Genomic DNA, 18,262 nt, shown 5'->3' with positions numbered 1-18,262 from the left:
GGTCAATATCTACTAGCACGCGGAGTTTAGAAAGAATTGAAGGAGTCTTCCTTTTTTATTGTGATCTTTGACATTGATATATTTCCGGTAATAGGGCGTACCGGTCCGAGACCTTGTGCTCATTGTGTTCAGGAGGTTAAAATGCATCCGTGTGCAAAGTTTCAGCGCAATTTGAGGAGTCCGCTGAATCCCGAATATGGACCTGAATCTGAATTTGAATGTGGTGCCAACTTGACGGACGTACGTAAGTACTTGAAGAATCCCAGACATTCACGTCTACCTCTAAACAGCCTCATTTCTTCTGGCCAGCCTTGGTTTACCGGGTTGCTCTGTTTAGTATCTGTACGTGCTAAACGCCGCCACTTTTAGTACGTATCGGTAGTAAACACTGCTCCCCTCTTAGCAACAATACGTACTAAATATTCTCGAGGTTGTGTTGTCCTGATTTCCGCACCACTCATCATGATAATGTTCGATATTTCAAGCCAGTGTTCCTGATCAACAAAGCGGACTAACCAGCAATATAATGATGTGATGTTTTGGCATGAAATGTGCTTTTTTAAAAAAGATAGACTTTAAGGTTTTACTTGTGTATCAACCACGGCTTCTCGATTTTATTATTTGTTACAAGCTGTACTGCTACGATTTTAGACACCAGGTTTTATTTAGCAGCCTCTTCTATAAGCCGGGATATCAAAGCGCCAATCAACGCGCGGCATTTCAAAACATCTGCTTCAGCAGCGGCGAGCGGGTGGGTGGTGTTCCGTGGTGCTCCCGGACTGCGCCCGTTATTTATTTAACTGTGAGTAAAATGACTAGATTTTTGCCTTTTCCGAAACCAAAAACGATTTTTGTATGCTTGGAATGCTCTCTTTGTGGGGCTATGTTGCTCATTTCTGTAAGGCTTGGTGATAAACTGGCGCCGTGTTCGTCCCGTGTCCTTGTGTGTGCAGAAATGTGTATTTAATGGTTTACCATCGTTCATAAAGACGTGATCAGATATCTCTAGAGTCCTGCCTGCTATTATTCTGTGTCATACAGTGCATCAGATGCAATGATCACCATTGGCTAACAATAATAGTGCTCACTGCTTTCCCATGCACACCGCTCTTGCCCAACATGTATGTAATCCTCACCTTTGAGCCATCCTCTGCATTATGTGAGGTCAGAAAATGGTGGAAACTGAGTCACATATAATTTTTGAAGGTATTCTCTTTCATATCTCAACAGTGCCTACTTGTGTCAGGTGCCTTGTGGTGGCAGTGTGGAAATGCTTGTAGAAAATTAATGGATGTTTGAGTTAGCCAGCATTGCCATCTGCATATGAAGCCCACAAAAATTGACTGGGAATGTTCCCAAATAATAAAACTGTCAATCTCAACACTTGCTGTTTATGCATTCTAGAGACTCCCCAAATTTGTGACAAATGTTTCATTCTGGCATTTGTCACTGTCACAACATGTTATGCCTCATAGACTTGTTGTAAGGAATGAAGTTTTCTACACATGTAGGCAGGCTTCAGCCCTCCCCCCTAAATAAGCTTTTTTCAGTCCAGAGTGCCTGGATACAAGATAGCTGATGCATTAAGAACAATGGAAACAAAGAAACCTGTTCCTGATATTACAAGTAAGTGCTCAAAAATATGAATATATGCATATATATACATATACATATATATGCATATAAAAATATGAATACAGTACAATTCTCTTATCTATATTTTCCTTATGCATGTTGAACCATCCAGGCATGCCATGTAGTGTTCTGGGTAATTCTTTGTGTTTGCATCTAGATGTACTATCAGCATCAGGACAACCTGTAATTGCCAACTTCCATTGTAGCTGTTTATTTGTGTAACCTTATAAGAAAACACATAGCTGCATGATCTATCCGTTTGTTCTGTACTTCAATAACACAGATCTCCTTTCAGGGACAGAACTGGCAAGCTTACGTCTGTGCATAACAGAGCCAACATTTTTTGAGGACCCAAGGGTGATTCGTGCTGCTGAAGTAAGAATACCTTCCTGCTTTACTTGATGATTGTCATAGCTGTTCTTCTCTGCTAGATGCTTCACATGCAGGTGTTTTGCACTGTAATTTCTGTGCATTGTTTCAGTCAATAATTTTTCTTTATGCTAAAAGATAGTTGCATAACTGGAATGCCAGTGAGGACATAAGGTCTAGTCTTGCTTTCACCAGAGCATTGAAGTGTTCACAGACTGCCAACATTTTAATTGCTCTTCATGTTTCAGTCTCTAAACCTGCCAATATCTTCAAAATCTGTAGAAGAATGTTTGGCTGACAGCGAGTTTGAGACCATATTTTTGGTGAAGGAGTTTGATGGGGAGCTGTTCACACATCTGGTGGACTCTGATGGCATGTAAGTTCCTGCAGAAGAATGCCCCAGACATGCTTGTTTTCCTAACTTGATGTTCAGCAGTTGTATGTAATGCACATTGAGCATGTTGCGTGACTTCTATGATTCAGGTTCAGTGCCAGAGAGTTCACGCGATTCAGCTTAATCCTTTTCATCCAGTGACATATCCAGACTTGCGCACAGGCGTGGCCTTGCAAGGGTGATACACTGTTACAGATTGTTACTAACTGACTTGTCCCTCATTGTTACTAACTGGTTTGACACCCATAGTTATAAACTGGTGTCTGTCCACCAGCGAGTTGAAGGAGCGAGGTGTCTTGTGTTCGTCACCTCACGCCGACGTCGGCGGCGTTTTCAGCGTGCTGGGCCGGCCGGCCCTGCTGGACATAGTCGCCAGGGGCATCCCCATGCCGAACCTCTCGCGGCCGCTCTTCTCGGCCGCCATGAAGGACGTCACCATGTGCTTCACCGGCTTCAGGATGCGTCAGCAGTTGGTGTGTGGGGACCTGTCGTGTCATCCCTCGTCATCAGATGGCGGCTCAACGCAGCGATCCCTGACGCTCAAACCACTCATGATTTGCTTTGTCTCTAAATGGATGCCATGCTGTGTTGCCACTAAAAAGCAGGTTCACCAAATGGTTTAGTGTGTTTCCTTTACTAAAAAGCAATCATGTGCTCTGGATATCCATGGCGTTTCATGCTTGCTTCGAATCTCATGGTGCCTTCCATATTCGTGTTACACTTATCTATCAGTGTCTGAGCGGCATGGGCGGTTGAGTCGGAGATCGCTCGGCGGCCGTGTGCGCCGTCCGCCTAACCCGCCCGGCGGCCGACCCTGCAGAAGCGGCTTGTCGACCTGGTGCACCACCTGGGCGGCTCGGTGCGCAGAGAGGTCGGCCCCAACATCACGCACGTGGTGGCCAACGCCTGCTCCGGCGATAAGTACAGGTACGCCGACGCCTCCGTCCCCGCTAGGACCCCACCGGCGCGTTCTCAGTAGGGCGTGGCGGATGTCGTCGGCAGCCTCGTTACTGAGCGCCGGCGCCAGCAGCGGTCACTTTAGGGTCCGAAAACTAGGGCGGCCGCCGGGGATCGAACCGGAACCTCCCGCGTGACGTCCCCGTTCGCAGAGCTGCGAGCTGCCCCGACTCACGCGCTGGGCGCCGGCGAGATGTTACTCGTCGCGGTGCGCGTGTGGCCGCTGCCGGCCGTGCCGTGCCACGACTGACGCGTGTGGCCGCTGCCGGCCGTGCCGTGCCACGACTGACGCGTGTGGTCGGCGCGGCAGGTACGCGGTGACGTTCGGTCTGCCGGTGCTGCGCGACTCGTGGATCGAGGCCGTCTGGGAGCGGAGGGAGGAGCTGGGGCTGATAGCCACCCGGCCCGAGCTGGTAAGTCCGCCATCAGCCGGCTGCCGGGACGGGGCCGGTCACCACGTCACCGGTGCGGCCGCCACACACGGGGGGTGATGGGCCCGGGGTGTCCGCCCGGCGGCGGCATGGCCTGGAATTTGGTGCTGAACCGTTGTGTCGCCGATGTCAAACGTTCTGTTCGCTGGCTTCCAAATGCAGTTTGAATCCATTGGCAAGTTGAGCAGTCTGGCAGTGATGTGAAGCCCGTTATCTGATTTGCATTTCAATAGAGTATTTATGTTGATGCAGTTATGGAAATTTGACCATCAAAGGCATTGTGTTGCCTCCGGCATACAAGTGTCTGATTATCGGTGCAGAACAGGCCGAGCCCACAAGATGTTGGTGGTCAGCACCAGCTGTTCGATGTACCCCAGCATGTGCAAATATTTCACACAAGTGCAGCTATTTCAAACTGCTGTACTCTCATTTCGGACCCAACCTGCTGTCCTGCCTCACCGAGTGCCGTCTCGCTTCTTCCCGCTGACGGCCGGCATCCATCGCAGATGGGCGCGCACCGAGTGCGCCCCTTCTTCGGCGCCCGCGTGCGCCTGCTGGGCTTCTCGCCGGAGGAGCGCAACCACATGGCCGAGGTGCTGCTGGAGAACGGCGGTCAGCTGGCGGGCGGCGGCGACGACGACGAGCCCTGCACGCACCTGGTCAGTGGGCTCGAGCGGAGGGGAGGGCGCCCTCCGCCGGCGCTGGTGGAGAAATCCCGCCGAGCGGCTGGTTAGAGGACGTTGCAGCGGTGGCAACTGCGCGCTGCGTGGGCCATCGCGTTCCGCGCGTGTTATGCAAGGCTGTAAGCGGAGACTGCTGGAGGAAAATCGCCATGACGAGGCTAACGGATTTTTCGACGGAGGATTGTTAAAATCGTGTTAACTTTGTGTGTGCGTGCGTGCGTGCGTGCGTGCGTGCGTGCGTGCGTGAGGGGGGAGGCCGCGACTACCGCGCCTGTCATGCCGTGAGCTCTGTCTCTGTGTGTGTGGAGCTGCGCGGCCGGCCCTGTGGGCCGCCGTGCACGTACCGTGCCCGGCGTCGTGGACGTGCCGTGCTCGCCGCCTTGGGCGTGCCGCGGCCGGCAACGTGGACGTACCGTGCCCGCCGCCGTGGACGTGCCGCGCCCGGCGCCGCCGCCCCGGGCCATGTGGGTGACGACCGCCGGCGACGCCGCAGGTGGTGGACGACAGCACGGTGAAGGAGCGGCCGGACGCGGTGCCGTCGCGCGCCCACCTCGTCAAGGCCGAGTGGTTCTGGGCCTGCATCCAGATGGACGCCGCCGCCGACGAGGCCATGTACCGCTTCCAGACGCCGGCGGTGAGGGGACGCCGCCGCCACTGTTCAGCTGGTCTTCCGCAGCGGGGGGCGACGACTTTCGACCTTTGTAGGGGCGTGGTGGCGAGGTCGTCATCGTCTCCATGATCGGTGTTAGCGCCTTCATTCCTGTCGTAGACTTGGAGGTTTTACTAGTCTGTGAGAAGTCCCCTGTATGAGTGGTAAACGCGCAAGGCCAGCAATGATCCCGAAGTCATAAATGTCCTCCCAAAGTCAGGTGATAAGGGACCGAGGAGTGTGTGCCCATCACCCGGTAAGGGCAAATCATGAGCCCACCAAAAGCCATCTTAGCTTACCCCGTGCCGTCCCCGTCCCCTCGCCGGTCCGTCGGGACGTGCGCTGCCGACCCAGCGTCAGAGCCGACGCCGCCCGGCCGGCTCTCTGAACGCTGAGCACACTCCGCCGCCCCTGTCCCCCAGGCGCGCGAGGTGGCCAGCCCGCCGCAGGGCCTTCTGGTGCCGACGCTCACTCCCGGCTCGCGCACCAACCGGAAGCGCAAGCGGCTGCGCGAGACGCTGCACCAGCTGGCGCGCGACACGCCCAGCCCTGCCGTTACCTCGCCCACGGCCGGGTCGTCCCAGGTCAGGGTCACTGTTCGGCGCGCTGCCGGCGGCGGCAGGCAAGAGGCTCCACTCGAACGCGGCGCTTTAAGTGATAGGAATGAGGTGGATGCTGATCACTGATCGCTGATAACTCGCTACTGAATGTGTGTGAAACACTGAGTGCACAGGGTTGAGTGTGTGGTGGTATGGTGCTGTGAGAGGGCACCTACTGCGTCCATGGGCGGAATGCTGCCATCGCTGAACACGTCCGTGAAATGTAGCTCGTGGAAGGTCAACACCATAATTGCTGCCCTTTGTCTGGTGGGCATCATGTCGCCTTCATCTGTCGCCTCCTGGGCGTCTGTATCGGGTCGCCCTGCGCCGCGCCCGTTTTGCCCCTGCTCCGCGGCCGACGGTGTCGCCGCGTAACCGTGCGCCACCCGCCCGCCGACAGCCAACGGCCAAGCGGCGCTCGTCCATCACCGACATCAACCTGCTGTCGACGTCCGGCTCGTTCCTCGACGCCACGCCGGGCGGCGACGCGGACGCCTCCACGTTCGCAGGTGTGTGCCGCGCCTCCGGCGGCGGCGTGAGCGCCCGCCACGCGCCGCCGCTGCTGCTGCCGTATGGGGTGGCGGGGCGCGGCCGTGGTGCTCGAGGGCCGTCGACTGACCGGTGTCGGTGCTACGCCCCGCCTGTCGTCCTCGGAAGTGTGTTGGGGGGGGGGGGGGGGGGGGAGACAGCGGTAGGTGAGACATAAGAGGGATTGAACCCCAACAGCAATCGTATTTGAGATGAGCCTGTGGAAAGTAGTGCCACCCCCTGGCTGCTAGTAGGATAGCTTTTGTTTTGTCAGGCGTTATTAAACTGTAATAGTGGTGAAACTTTTAACTTTAACATTGGGTGGAGCTGTTTTCAAATATGCCAGCACCTGAAGTCATGACGTAGCGGTTTCATCCAAACGAAAAAATTGTGAAGTCGGCAGTGTTCATGTTGTGCATCGGCCTGTACCTCTAAGGACTGCGCCAGCGCAGACAGACCGTCCTGGTGCCCCTGCTGTCCTGTCTCTGAGGTGGTGCTCACAAATCAGCCTGTGTTTCCGACGTACTATAGAGGTAACCCGCCCGTTGCGCCGCGGTAATGGGAGGCGAGCGTGACCTCGAGCCCAGTCATCTTAGCCTGTCCTCCGCCGGCTTTCCAGGACCCCGTCCATCCCGCCTGACTCCCATATTCGAGAATCCTAACCTGTCCATTGAGCCGCCCAACTGCACGCCCAACACACCGCCTCCGCCGCCGCTGCCGCCGCCGCCACCGACCTCCGTGACAGGTGTGTCCAGGTTCGTCCCTGCTCCTCCGTGGCCCGCTGCAAAATATCTGCCGAACCGATCCCTCCCCCGCCCCCTCTGACCTCGGCCACGTTGGCTGTGTTTTAGAGCTATATGTGGCGCCACGCTGTCAGCATATGTGCGATGGGACGTGTAATATGTGATATGATGGTGATACCGTTGTTCAGGCACCACGGATCCATCGTATCGTCCACCGTGTCCGCCCTGTCGGGCGACTGCCGCAGTTTCAGTTGCACCGCCTGTCGACAGATGGCTGCTCGCCGGGCCTGGGCGCGTCGCCGGCCCTGGCGCCCGACCTGCGCTCCATGTCGCCCCGGCAGCAGGTCTTCCACGAACTGCTGCAGACCGAGACAAATTACGTCAAAGTTCTGCACACCATCGTCATGGTAGGTGGGCGGCTGGCGGCCGGACCATCCCGGGGACGTCCGAGCGCCGGCCCTGCCGCCGCCGTCCGGGACCGGAGCTGGCCACTCCTGGGCGGCGGACCGACCTGCGGCCCGGCATCAGGTGCAGCGCTGCTGGTTGGGTCGTGCGAGGTCAGGGTAGGGGCTCAAGGATCGAACGCAACGAAGGTGTGGCGCGTTAGGCGACATCATGTGGAGGCGGGGACGTGTGCCATGCAGGGCATCGACTCTACAAACGCTGCCCATTACGCCAGACGGCGGCGGGCTGGAGCCTGATAGCTTGCGACCCATTTCGTCCACGCTCATATTAGCCGGCATGTCTCGTTTTCCTGGCGGGTAGGCTCGTTTCGCGGGTTTCGGCTACCGCCGGCCTCAGCGTGCAGTCACAGCACCCGGTGTCGGTCATGGTTCCCTGGCGTGGCTCTGCACACCCACACCTCATGATTCAATGGTAGGGCCCGGCCTTTGGACCGAGTCGCGGGAAGCTCGACACGACAGACGGATACTGACCCACGGCTCGGGCGGACACGCACGGTGTGCCAGCTATGAGCCAACATTACTAGACGCACGGAAGACAGCTAGTGACGCAGCTGGTCGTGCTAGACGATGCTAAAGCAGTAACGTGCATAACGAAGCAGGCTCTGCTCCTTTCTGGAGCAGAACCTGTTACGTTCTTTACTGCCTCACAACCGCCGTCGGGTACGGTTGCAACGCAATAAAGCCGCGGCGGCGGCTGGCGCCTGCTGCGCCGGTCGCCGGCGGCCATGTCGCCGTGGCGAGTGGAGCAGCGGTGCGGCGGCTGTCAGGTGCCGTCCTGTCGGGAGGCCGGCCAGCTCGGCCCGGGCGAGACGCCGAGGCGCCGCCCGGCGACGGCGTCGAGCCTCGAGCCGGCTGCGCGCCCGCCGCCGACGCGGAGTCGGTCGGCGGCGTCTGAGCGGCGTCCGAGCGGTCCGCACCAGCACCCGGCGACGGTGACGGCAGTGGCTCAGGTGGTGCGCAGATGTGGGGTTATGGCCGTGTCGGTGCTCTGGCGGCTTTCCGGTGATTTGGGCTCCGTGCTGGGCGGGGCGAGCAGGCATTGTGGAAGGGAAGGCGAGCGAGGCGGACATGGCGGCTCGGCCACAGCTCGGGCGTCATGTCCGCGGTCGGGGGACGCACGAGTGGCGGCGCGCCTCCGGCCACGCCCCACGCCGTCTCAGCTGCTGCCGAAGCTGTCCGCGGCTGGCCGGCGGCGCGCGCCGGGGCGCCTTCCGACGCCGGGCCCGGCGTCAGTCGCTGCGTATCGGACAGACTCTGGCGCGCTGACTGGAAAGTCCGGATGCCCCGCGCCGCCGCCTCTAGATTGTTTGCCTCCCACCCATCTTGCGGTCGGTCGGCTCATCTGTCGGCTGTTTTGTTCCCAGCCTCCTCCATCACGTCAGTCGTCAGTCGGCGGCGCGCCGTGCCCGGTCCACACGGTCCGCACGGTCTGCGCCCGCCGCCCCAGAATAACTTTCAATCAACACCGCGCCGCCGGCGGAGTTTTCCCATCGTGCGATGGCAGCTAATGGCGGCCGGTTTGGTGCGAGCTGGTCGCACCCAGCCGGCGGCTGACTGCAGCCTCCATGTGGCGCCGCGCCGCCCGTCCGTCTGCCGGCTGCGGCTCGGCTCGGCTCTGGTCAGCGCGGCGTGACGGCGCCGCGCGGTATGACGTCACCCCGGTGTGACGTCACTGACCGTGACCCTGGGCTGCCAGCGGGGTCAGGGTTGGCGCTGCGCCGCACCCAATGGGCGTCGATTGCGCCATTAGTCCGGCTCGTGCGGGTCCGAACGCGTCTGATAGGTCCGTCCGTTTGGGTGGGCGGCCGCTGGGCGAGATCGCCCAGCCGGCCTCCGTGAGAGATGGTCGCCGTCGCTCGGCCGTTCGTGATACCGATGCTGCTCGTCTGTCACTGCTCTGGGAACTGGCTCGCTTCTCCCCACTTTCCGGCCGCTACATGGCCGCGCTTCCCGCAGGGGCACCAGCTTCGGTCGGTATAGGGGACTACCGCCCCCTCGGGTCCCAGCTCCGGTAACGGGTGGACAGCGCAAGCTGTTCCTCTCCGGGCGTAGCGACCCTGCCGGTACGTGGACTCCTGCTCCTTGTCCCGCCCGCTCCGTCCACATTACCCGCACTCCCGTATCCGGCCCTATCACCACCCGTCATCCTCGTTTTATCGGGGTCGCCGTGCCCCCTCGCCCACGTCCCCGTGCTTTGGATCCTGGTGGCTGAGTGGTGCGTCGTGCGGGTCAGTCACGGCGCGTCCCTACACTCCACTTTGGCCGGGATATCCGGGGGCGTGGGGGGCCGTCGGGCCCCACACGGGTCTAGCGGCTTGTCGCTCGCGCGTGGCTGGGTGCTCCGCGCGGGGCTCCGCGCGGGGCGCCTGGCCGTGCGCGGCGGCTTAAGGGGTCAAGGGACGGCGGCGCTGAACTACGGTCGGGACGGGACGGGGAGGGGTCTCCCCGGTTACACCTGGCCTTGTGGAAGGCGTCGTTCGCCCCGTATAGCACCGGGGTAGCCCTGGCGGCACCACCACCCCCTGGGTGAGTGGGCCGCCCCCATTTGGGCTCCGAGGTGGGTGGGGAGCCTCGGTGCCGAACGCTAAAACCTTACATGCATGACAACTTTAATCTAAAAAAACCGCACCCCGAAAGAGGGCGGACTAAGGCTACAGGTGGTAGTACGTCAGCGCCTACCCCTCGGATCTTGATTTTCCGAAGCGCCGGGAAGCCGCTGTCGACCCCTTCGCCCTTTCAAAGGCGAAATGGGTGTGATCGGTTTGGAAAGGTGCTCCAATGCGATGAGCTCAAGGACGGTGAGATCAAGGTGGAGTTCCTGAACGGAGAGGAGGCGAAACAGGCCAGGACTTCAGATAGGTTTGTGTACTGTGTGCGGGACGCGGAGGGGAAAAGGACGTGTCAGTGGCGATGACTGTGGAGGTTCATAGGACAAAGAACTCGCCAAAGGGTGTCATCATCTGTTTTGACCTGAGAGATGTCAGTGATGAGGAAATGGTCGACGGTCTCGCTGATTTCGGGGTAACAGATGCTCCCCGCATCAAGGTGCGCAGGGGTGCGGAGCTGGTCCCCACGTACAACATGGTGCTGAATTTTAATCGTCCTGACATACCATCTGAAGTAAGGGTAGGCTATATGAAGGTGAAGGTGCGCCTTTTTATTCCAAACCCCATGAGATGTTTTTAGTGTCAAGTGTTTGGACATGCAAGGGATTTCCGCCGCAACCAGGCAGCATGTGGTAAGTGTGCTTCTCCGGAGCACCCAATTGATCAGTGCACTGCAGTGAACCCATGGTGTGTGAACTGTGGTAAAAACCAGAAACCTCACTCTACTTTCGATCGTGCATGCCCGGCGTACGTCAGAGAGAAGGAGATCATCGCACTGAAAACCACGAGGAACATCTCATTTCGGGAAGCAAGGGATTTATATGGACTGAGCCACCCTAAGACATCATATGCCACAGCGGCCAAGGCTCCTGTCCCACCTGAGGCCCCCTTAGATCAGATGACTGGAACGCAGCTCATTAAACTGCTTGCATCTTTCGAGCTGTCGGTTGTACCGACGTCTCAGGGGCACGCCACAGCATCGGCAATATTGTCGTCCCCCGTCTCGTTGGCACCCTGTGGCCCCTCTGAGGCACAGCCCACGCCACCTCACCCGACACCAGCGGAAAGCAGTGAGTGGACCGTAGTCCGCCGGGGCCGAACCTCCCGGTCTTCGCCGGTAAGCACACGATCACCGGCTTCACAGCCGTCCTCCACAAAAGCATCACGTCCTACAACACTGAGTGAGACGATGGGACGAAAACCGGACAACCTTGAGCGCCATGAGGCGGAGAGACGGGCGCGCGAGGCAAAGCGTGCACGCCTTCAGGAGCATGAGAGGGCGAAGGCAGCCAGTCGGCTGTCGGGTGCGGGCCCCGGGCCTGCTCCCACGGGGTGGGAAGTCCCACCTCCCCGAAAGCGTGTGGAGGCTCCCCCACGCCCCTCCGACTCGCGGAGAGACCCGTCCATGGGTCCTCCGCCACCACCGCCACCTAGGACCACGGCGTCGCCGGCGCTAGCCCAGTTTAGGACGGGACGCCCGGAAAAGCGTGGTCCGCCGGGGCCGATTACGCCAACAGATGGCGGTAGTCCCCGGATCCGGCCCAGGATCCGCCCGATCTCTTTGGGTTCTGAAGACAGGACCAACAACCATGGGCCAGGCCCTAGCGCTGCTGAGTTCTTTTAAAACCTTACAGTGCTTTTAAAGCCCCGTCATTCAGTCAGTTTTACAGTGGAACTGTGGAGGTGTAAGGGCAAGCACCCAGGACTTGCAGACGATTTTAAGCGCGCACTGCCCGGTAGCCGTGTGTCTCCAGACCAAGTTGGCGCCTGATGCGGCTTTCAACCTGAATGGGTACACTACCTTCCGCACTGACATGCCAACATACACCGTTGCTTACAGTGGCGTTCTATTGGCTGTACACCAAAGCGTACCTACATGGCGTCTGGTGTTAAGAACAGGCTTGCAAGCTGTCGCAGCAACGGCGAATTTCAACCGCCGCGCTATAACTGCTCTCTCTCTACTTGCCACCCGGGGTTTCATTTCCATCTGGAGGACTACGAGAGTTAGCTTCTCAACTTCCTCCCCCTCTGCTCGTTTTAGGCGATTTTAATGCACATCATACTGTGTGTGCTTTCACGAGCACTCGCGGTAGGCAATGTGAGACTTTCGTGCGTGACGAAGGTGTAAGTGTTTTTAATACTGGAGCAAGAACGCATTTCACATTGCCATCAGGACAATCGTCAGTGCTAGACCTGAGCATTTGTAGTCCGCAGTTGGTACCACACCTGACCTGGGATGCTTCAGAGGACCCCCTTGGAAGTGACCATTTTCCGGTCTGGGTTCGGTACCGTGGCGGTACTGTTCTTGGTACTCGACTTCAGCGTTGGAATTTCAAGAAGGCGGACTGGAGTGGATTTGAGACCCGCTTGGAGGAAACCCTTTTCTAACGATTTCGACTCTGCGACTCCGACTACGGAGGAATTTACGTTTCTCGTTTTGGATGCGGCGAAAGAATGCATTCCGCGCACCTACGGATATCCTCATCGCACCCCTGTACTTTGGTGGAACGACGAGTACCGCGACGCTATTCGTGCACATCGGAGAGCTTTCAGGGATTTTGACCGGCACAGCAGTACATTAAACCTCATGGCTTTCAGACGAGCACGCGCGCCCGCACGCCGCACTATACGAGGCGAAACGTGTATCATGGCGCAGCTACGTCAACTCACTGAATCGCCACACGCCGACGTCACATGTATGGGGCCGCATTAAAAGAATCGCTGGACTGCATCCACCATTTTCCCTTCCCGTACTGCGAGTGGGAAGTCAAGACATCATCCACCTAAGTGATGTCGCGGAAGCCATTGGGGACGCCTCGTCAGACCGTTGCCGAAATGGCACCTGCGCTCCACGGTTTTTGCGGCACCGGGCGCGATGTGAAACTTGGCAAGTTGATTTTATACAGGGGACATCCTGACGTACAACAAGCGTTTTACTATGATGGAACTTCAAGCGGTCATTCGCTCGCTGTGTAGTGTAGCGGAGGGGCCCGACCTCATCCACAATGATATGCTACGGCATTTTCCTCCCCGTGTACTACGAACACTGCAGGCACTTTTCAAGTGTAAATGGGAGTCAGGTAACGTCCCGCCAACCTGGCGAGAGGCCATAGTAGTGCCTATTTTAAAGCCCGGGAAAACTGGAACGAACGCCCTTGACTATCGCCCGATCGCCCTCACATCTTCGCTTTGTAAGCTCATGGAAAGAATAGTGAATGTGCGGCTCTCGTGGACTTTAGAACGTCAAAACGTTTTCACGAATCCTCAGTGCGGATTCCGTAAGAACATGAGCACGATTGACCACATCTTAACTCTTGATACCGCAGTGCGAGCCGGGTTTATTAGCAAACGTCATACCGGCGCCATCTTTTTTGACATAGAAAAGCTTATGATACCACATGGAGACATGGAATTATGACGAAGTTACTCGATTGTGGCGTCCGCGGTCACATGAGAAAGTTTTTACAAAACTTTTTGACTGACGTCGTCGTCGGCGTCACTGTCCTGATATGGAAATCAGGCTGTGTGGGCAACGCATCGCCAATGACAATACCACGAAATTTCTCGGTGTACGATTTGACCGACGCCTAACATACCGTGAACACATAAGAAATTTCCGCGACAAATGTTTAAAATCTCTTAACACCCTAAGGTGTGTGGGACGTACATCATACGGTGCTGATAGGACACCCTTACTCCTATATTGTTCACTGACTCGTTCAAAACTTGACTACGGATTTTTTTATCTATGACGGCTCTTCATACCTGATTAAACCTACTTTGAACACGGTGCATCACGCAACACTACGTATCGCCACAAGAGCTTTTCGAACATCGCCCATATATAGTCTTCTGGTGGAGGCTCACGAGCCCCCACTAGCAGTGCGAAGGCAGATGCTGGGACTGCGCTACATGTTTCAAGCTGGCACAGTTCCCGGATCATCCCACCTACAAAGCAGTGTTTTCGCGTAGCTTGCGAGGGCCTTCTCTACGTCAACGGTCACCACAAACCTCTCCCTTTTGTGTACGAATGAGAGAACTTTGTGTGCGAATGAGAGAACGCGAGCGGCTTCAACCTACGACGTGTCATCAGACCTAAACCCATGAATACTGCTCCTTGGGAGCTAGCATCGCCAAGAGTGGATTTTTCGCTATCAAACAAGCAAAGGCAACGCGTTCTCATGACGAAACTTAAATGCGCAGCCTTAGAGCACATGGCCTCCTTTGACGGGTACATGATGACTTATACGGATGGTTCGAAGACGGATGCAAGTGTAGGGTGCGCCTTTGTGTGCGGATCCACAACCCGGTCATTCACACTGCTTTCACACGCGTGGGTCTACATTTCCGAGCTTATAGCCATCAGCAAAGCTCTCTATTTTCTTGAAGTGGACGATAGCAATCACGATAGCAATCTGTATTCGATTCTTTCCGACTCCTTGAGCAGTCTCTTGGCTGTTGGCGGCTTCTCCTTGTCGAATCCACGGGTCCATGGCATTCAATCGCGTCTTAGCTCACTGGATCGAGCAGGAAAAACGGTCGTACTATGCTGGATCCCAAGTCACGTGGAGATCTGCAGAAATGATCTTGCTGACGCGGCAGCAAAGCGCGCTACGACAGGGACACGCATTCCTATACTAACACCACTACCAGCTCAAGACATGTACCCCGCAATGTTGACGTTTATGTACAAGCGATTACAGTTCCACTGGAACTCGGTGAGCGCCAGCAAGCTGCAGTCCGTGAAACCCCCGTATGGGACTAGGGCAGTCGTGTTTTCGGGACAATCGGAGGGAAGAATTTGCTCTTTGCCGGTTACGCATAGGCCACATGCATGCTACGCTCCGTTACCTGCTATTGGCTGACAACGGACCATGTTGCATTCGGTGCCCTGGCCCTCGGACCGTGCATCACGTACTGGTCGCTTGCCGTCACCTTACTGCAAAGAGAGCGCAGTTTTTCGGACACTACGTCCAGAGTCGCACGCGATGTGACTTTTTAGGGGATTCTTCGCACGCTGTGGAGTTTGGTAGAGCGTTCCAGTTTCTTCGCGCTATAGATTTCCCAGTAATCTTTTCATCATGATGATAGGCCTGATCATCAAAGTTTTATAGGGTGACTTGATTGATGCACTTGCCTGATTGGCGGCTCTGCATAAATTGATGGTTGTGGGCGCTGCATGACCTACAGCAGTCGATGCGCCCCAAACCCCAAATCATCATCATAGATGGCCGCGCTCAGCGCCCGTCTTATCCCGCGGCGCCGCCCGTCGTCCGGTCATGGCGCTCGCGTGGCACCCATTTTTCTCCGTTCGTTCCGCTGTTGCTCGAGGCTGCGCCACCTGAGAACTATGGGCAAATGTTTGGCGTCAGTCTTCTAAAGCCAGCGCTGAGTGGCTTAAAGACGGCCATGCGATGATCGATTCGTGCGTCGTTGAGGGTCGTGCCTTTTCCACAGCGTTGCCCTTATTTTGGCACTCGCATGCCGTGCCGCTCAGGCATGGCTATTTCTGTGCAATCGGACCTCCGGTGCAGTTAGCCGCCGCGGCTAGATCACTTTTGTTGGAGCGGTAAGGTGCTTACGGTCGTGCTACGGGTGGTGAGCCTCGGTCACGGTACAGATCGTTCTCACCTGCGGCGCGTCGGCGGCGACGAGGCTGACGCCCCCGCGGCGGGCTCGGAGTGCAGCGCCGGGTGCGGCCAGTGCGCCACCGCCGCCGCGGACGGGAGTCCTCAACGCGGGCCTTCAGCGCAGGCCTGCCGCGCCGCCGCCGCCGCCGCCCCCCCCCCCCCCCCCCCCCCCCGAGGCGCTGCCCGTCGCCGGCCGGCCGACGGCGTGCGCGTGCCACGGCCGGAAAACGCCTGATTGCAGCCGCTGGTTTTAGATTAAGTTGTTCGGCCGTGGCCCCGCGGGATCGATGACGTCAGACTTGCCGCGCCTCGGCCGCCTCCGGCCGTAGAGGCGGATCTAAAAAGGCACTATTCCGCGGCTCGCGGGCGCATCCTTCTCGGTCAAGGGCGGCCTGCTGACAGCGCGCGACGGAAACGCGCCGCTTGTACGCCAGCTTATTTTGTTACGCGAGCGTTAGGTCCCGGCACTCTTCCATACGCGTGCTGAAACCGGCTGAAAATAATACGTTCACATCCGGTTCCACCCAGGGAAACCCCTCGCCAGGGTGTGACCGCGACCCGGCGCGCACATCGGCCATTTGAATGTCGGAACAGGGAAAAAGAGAAACCGGCAGGCATGGTTTTGATCGGATCATTTGAAACTATTGGTCAGTTTTGATTCGTTGTCTTTTGTTCCCTTGGTTTCCAAGATTATCGATAATCCGCATGACGTCTGTGGAACCTTGCCGTTGCCGCTTGGACCGCACTCTGCTCTGCATCGGTCTTCTCGTCATTCGACGAAGAGGCGTTCTTCGCAACGCTGGGAATGTGTCCATTCTTCAAACTTCGGTAGGCCTCTGCAGTTCCCTCGAACGCGTTCTGGTCATCTGCGAATCTGTAAAGGGCATTAAAACCTTCAGATTGATCACATCGACGACCGATCGGAGTGTCATCTCACGCCGTGTGGCCAGAAGTGATCTTTCATGAAAATAATCGGCCATGCAACTATGCATCTATTGCTTTCCAAACGCATGCATTAGTTTTCACCATCACGCTGTTAAATATCCCGTTGGTCATTTTCCTCGGTGGGGTCGGCGGCAACGCGCGTGGAAGGCTGGCGTTTGGTGTGAACACAGCGGACGCATTCAAGTGTGGGTTTCACTGAGAGCCGTGAAGTGGAGACGGAAAGCACTGACCGGTTCACGCAGCTAATGGTCACTGAAACGCTGTACAAGGCGGATATTCGATGCGCGTTCGAACACCGCGGCACTATCGATTACGGAATCGTTTCCAAATCGCCAGCGAAATGAGGGGTCTCTTGCGCCTGGTCTCGGGCGAGGGCTCCACAGGCGATTCCCTCCCCGCTTCTGAACAACGACATGTTGGTTTCCTGGGCCCGACCGCTCGCTCTGCCCGAGATTGTGGCTGGAAATTCAAAATGGTATCGCTCGCCAGTGCTGCCGCGTTGTGGAGCGTTATGCATCTGTTCGAGCTGTCGGGGTCCAGGCTGTCGGTGCGTGGGATTCCACCAGCAGCGGCGATGCTGTGTCGTGACGAAACACTGTTCGGCGGACAGTCTGGAGTTCGAGCTGAGTGAGAGAGCCGCTGTGAGTAGACAGTAATTACAGACAGTTCTTAAAATGGAGGCCGGGACACCTAACCCACAAAAAATTACATAGGATGAGAGGTGCTGGAACAATTCTTTCAATCCTGAATTGACCAAAACATAGTTGATATTCTTCTTTTTGGCACTGATCTTAACAACGTCGAAAGTTTAACATGGTTGAAGTCATCCAGCTACTCGCCATGTTCACTCCTACAACAGTTGACCTCGGCTGGCGGGTGGGGCATCTGCTCGCAATGAATTCTGCTGAGCAGACAGTCGGCGCGTTCAAGGGCTTGGGGCAGTCGCTTACTTCCCGTTTTCTCATTTTTCCGCAGGGTACGAGCTTTTGATCGTGTTCTTGCGTTCATCGGTCGTTACACTAGCCTTTGTTGCAACCAGTTGCGTGACAAATTGCATGAGGGAAGACATCTGGCAGAAAGAGATATACGACCTGACCCAGAATACTGCTGGTGCTTCCCACATATAGAACTTAAAAGCCATTTCAGGTAGGTTCGTTCCCTTACTGGGCAGAAAGTAACACTTGACCTTTCCATTAAGGCACGTCTGAAATGTTGCCCTGCCACCTGGTTTCGGGTCTGAGAATCAGAGCGATGGCATGGGTCACAGTGCTCACCTCGGCAATACTGTGGGCAGTGCGTCTGTTTCGCCGCCAGAAATCGTGACCTATCGCGGTATAACGTCAGTCGTGACGTCAGAGTGCACTGCGTCACGCATCGCGCTGGACACGTCGTGACGCCGCGTCGCTGACGTTTGAGGATTTTAGGGATCTGGCGATAGCCGTGAATATTGCGAACAGCGTCGTTATTTTGAGCCGCGTGTGGTACATTGCCACAGGCACGCCCACTTGGGGCGCTGCTTTGACGGGGTGCAGCGCGCGGCGGGCACTTATGAGTGTTTGGAAAGCGTTTTGGCCTGCCGCGGCGCTTCGGGACCCATCAGCCATGTACGTCGAGCCGGCTATGCACGCT

The 18,262-nt window shown here is 57.0% G+C and overlaps 1 protein-coding gene across 3 annotated transcripts in view; it reads left to right on the top strand.

The window, feature by feature from the left end:
* The first annotated feature begins 745 nt into the window (after positions 1 to 745).
* The window catches only part of pbl (epithelial cell transforming 2 pebble), a 68,598-nt gene continuing 51,081 nt past the window's right edge, over positions 746 to 18,262 (top strand). For all 3 annotated transcript variants that reach the window (XM_037219817.1, XM_037219816.1, XM_037219818.1), the window contains exons 1-12: positions 746 to 802; positions 1,551 to 1,626; positions 1,931 to 2,010; positions 2,253 to 2,380; positions 2,736 to 2,871; positions 3,219 to 3,325; positions 3,666 to 3,768; positions 4,293 to 4,445; positions 4,963 to 5,103; positions 5,541 to 5,702; positions 6,118 to 6,226; positions 7,259 to 7,395. In XM_037219817.1, the coding sequence (XP_037075712.1) occupies positions 1,593 to 1,626; positions 1,931 to 2,010; positions 2,253 to 2,380; positions 2,736 to 2,871; positions 3,219 to 3,325; positions 3,666 to 3,768; positions 4,293 to 4,445; positions 4,963 to 5,103; positions 5,541 to 5,702; positions 6,118 to 6,226; positions 7,259 to 7,395 (1,290 nt within the window). In that variant the 5' untranslated portion in view covers positions 746 to 802; positions 1,551 to 1,592. The remainder of the gene's footprint in view (positions 803 to 1,550; positions 1,627 to 1,930; positions 2,011 to 2,252; positions 2,381 to 2,735; positions 2,872 to 3,218; positions 3,326 to 3,665; positions 3,769 to 4,292; positions 4,446 to 4,962; positions 5,104 to 5,540; positions 5,703 to 6,117; positions 6,227 to 7,258; positions 7,396 to 18,262) is intronic.

This window comes from Pollicipes pollicipes, unplaced genomic scaffold (genome assembly GCF_011947565.3).
Source record: "Pollicipes pollicipes isolate AB1234 unplaced genomic scaffold, Ppol_2.1 Scaffold_4295;HRSCAF=5057_pilon_pilon_pilon, whole genome shotgun sequence".
NCBI classification, from domain to species: Eukaryota; Metazoa; Arthropoda; class Thecostraca; order Pollicipedomorpha; family Pollicipedidae; genus Pollicipes; species Pollicipes pollicipes.
This window is presented reverse-complemented; position numbering and strand designations above follow the sequence as displayed.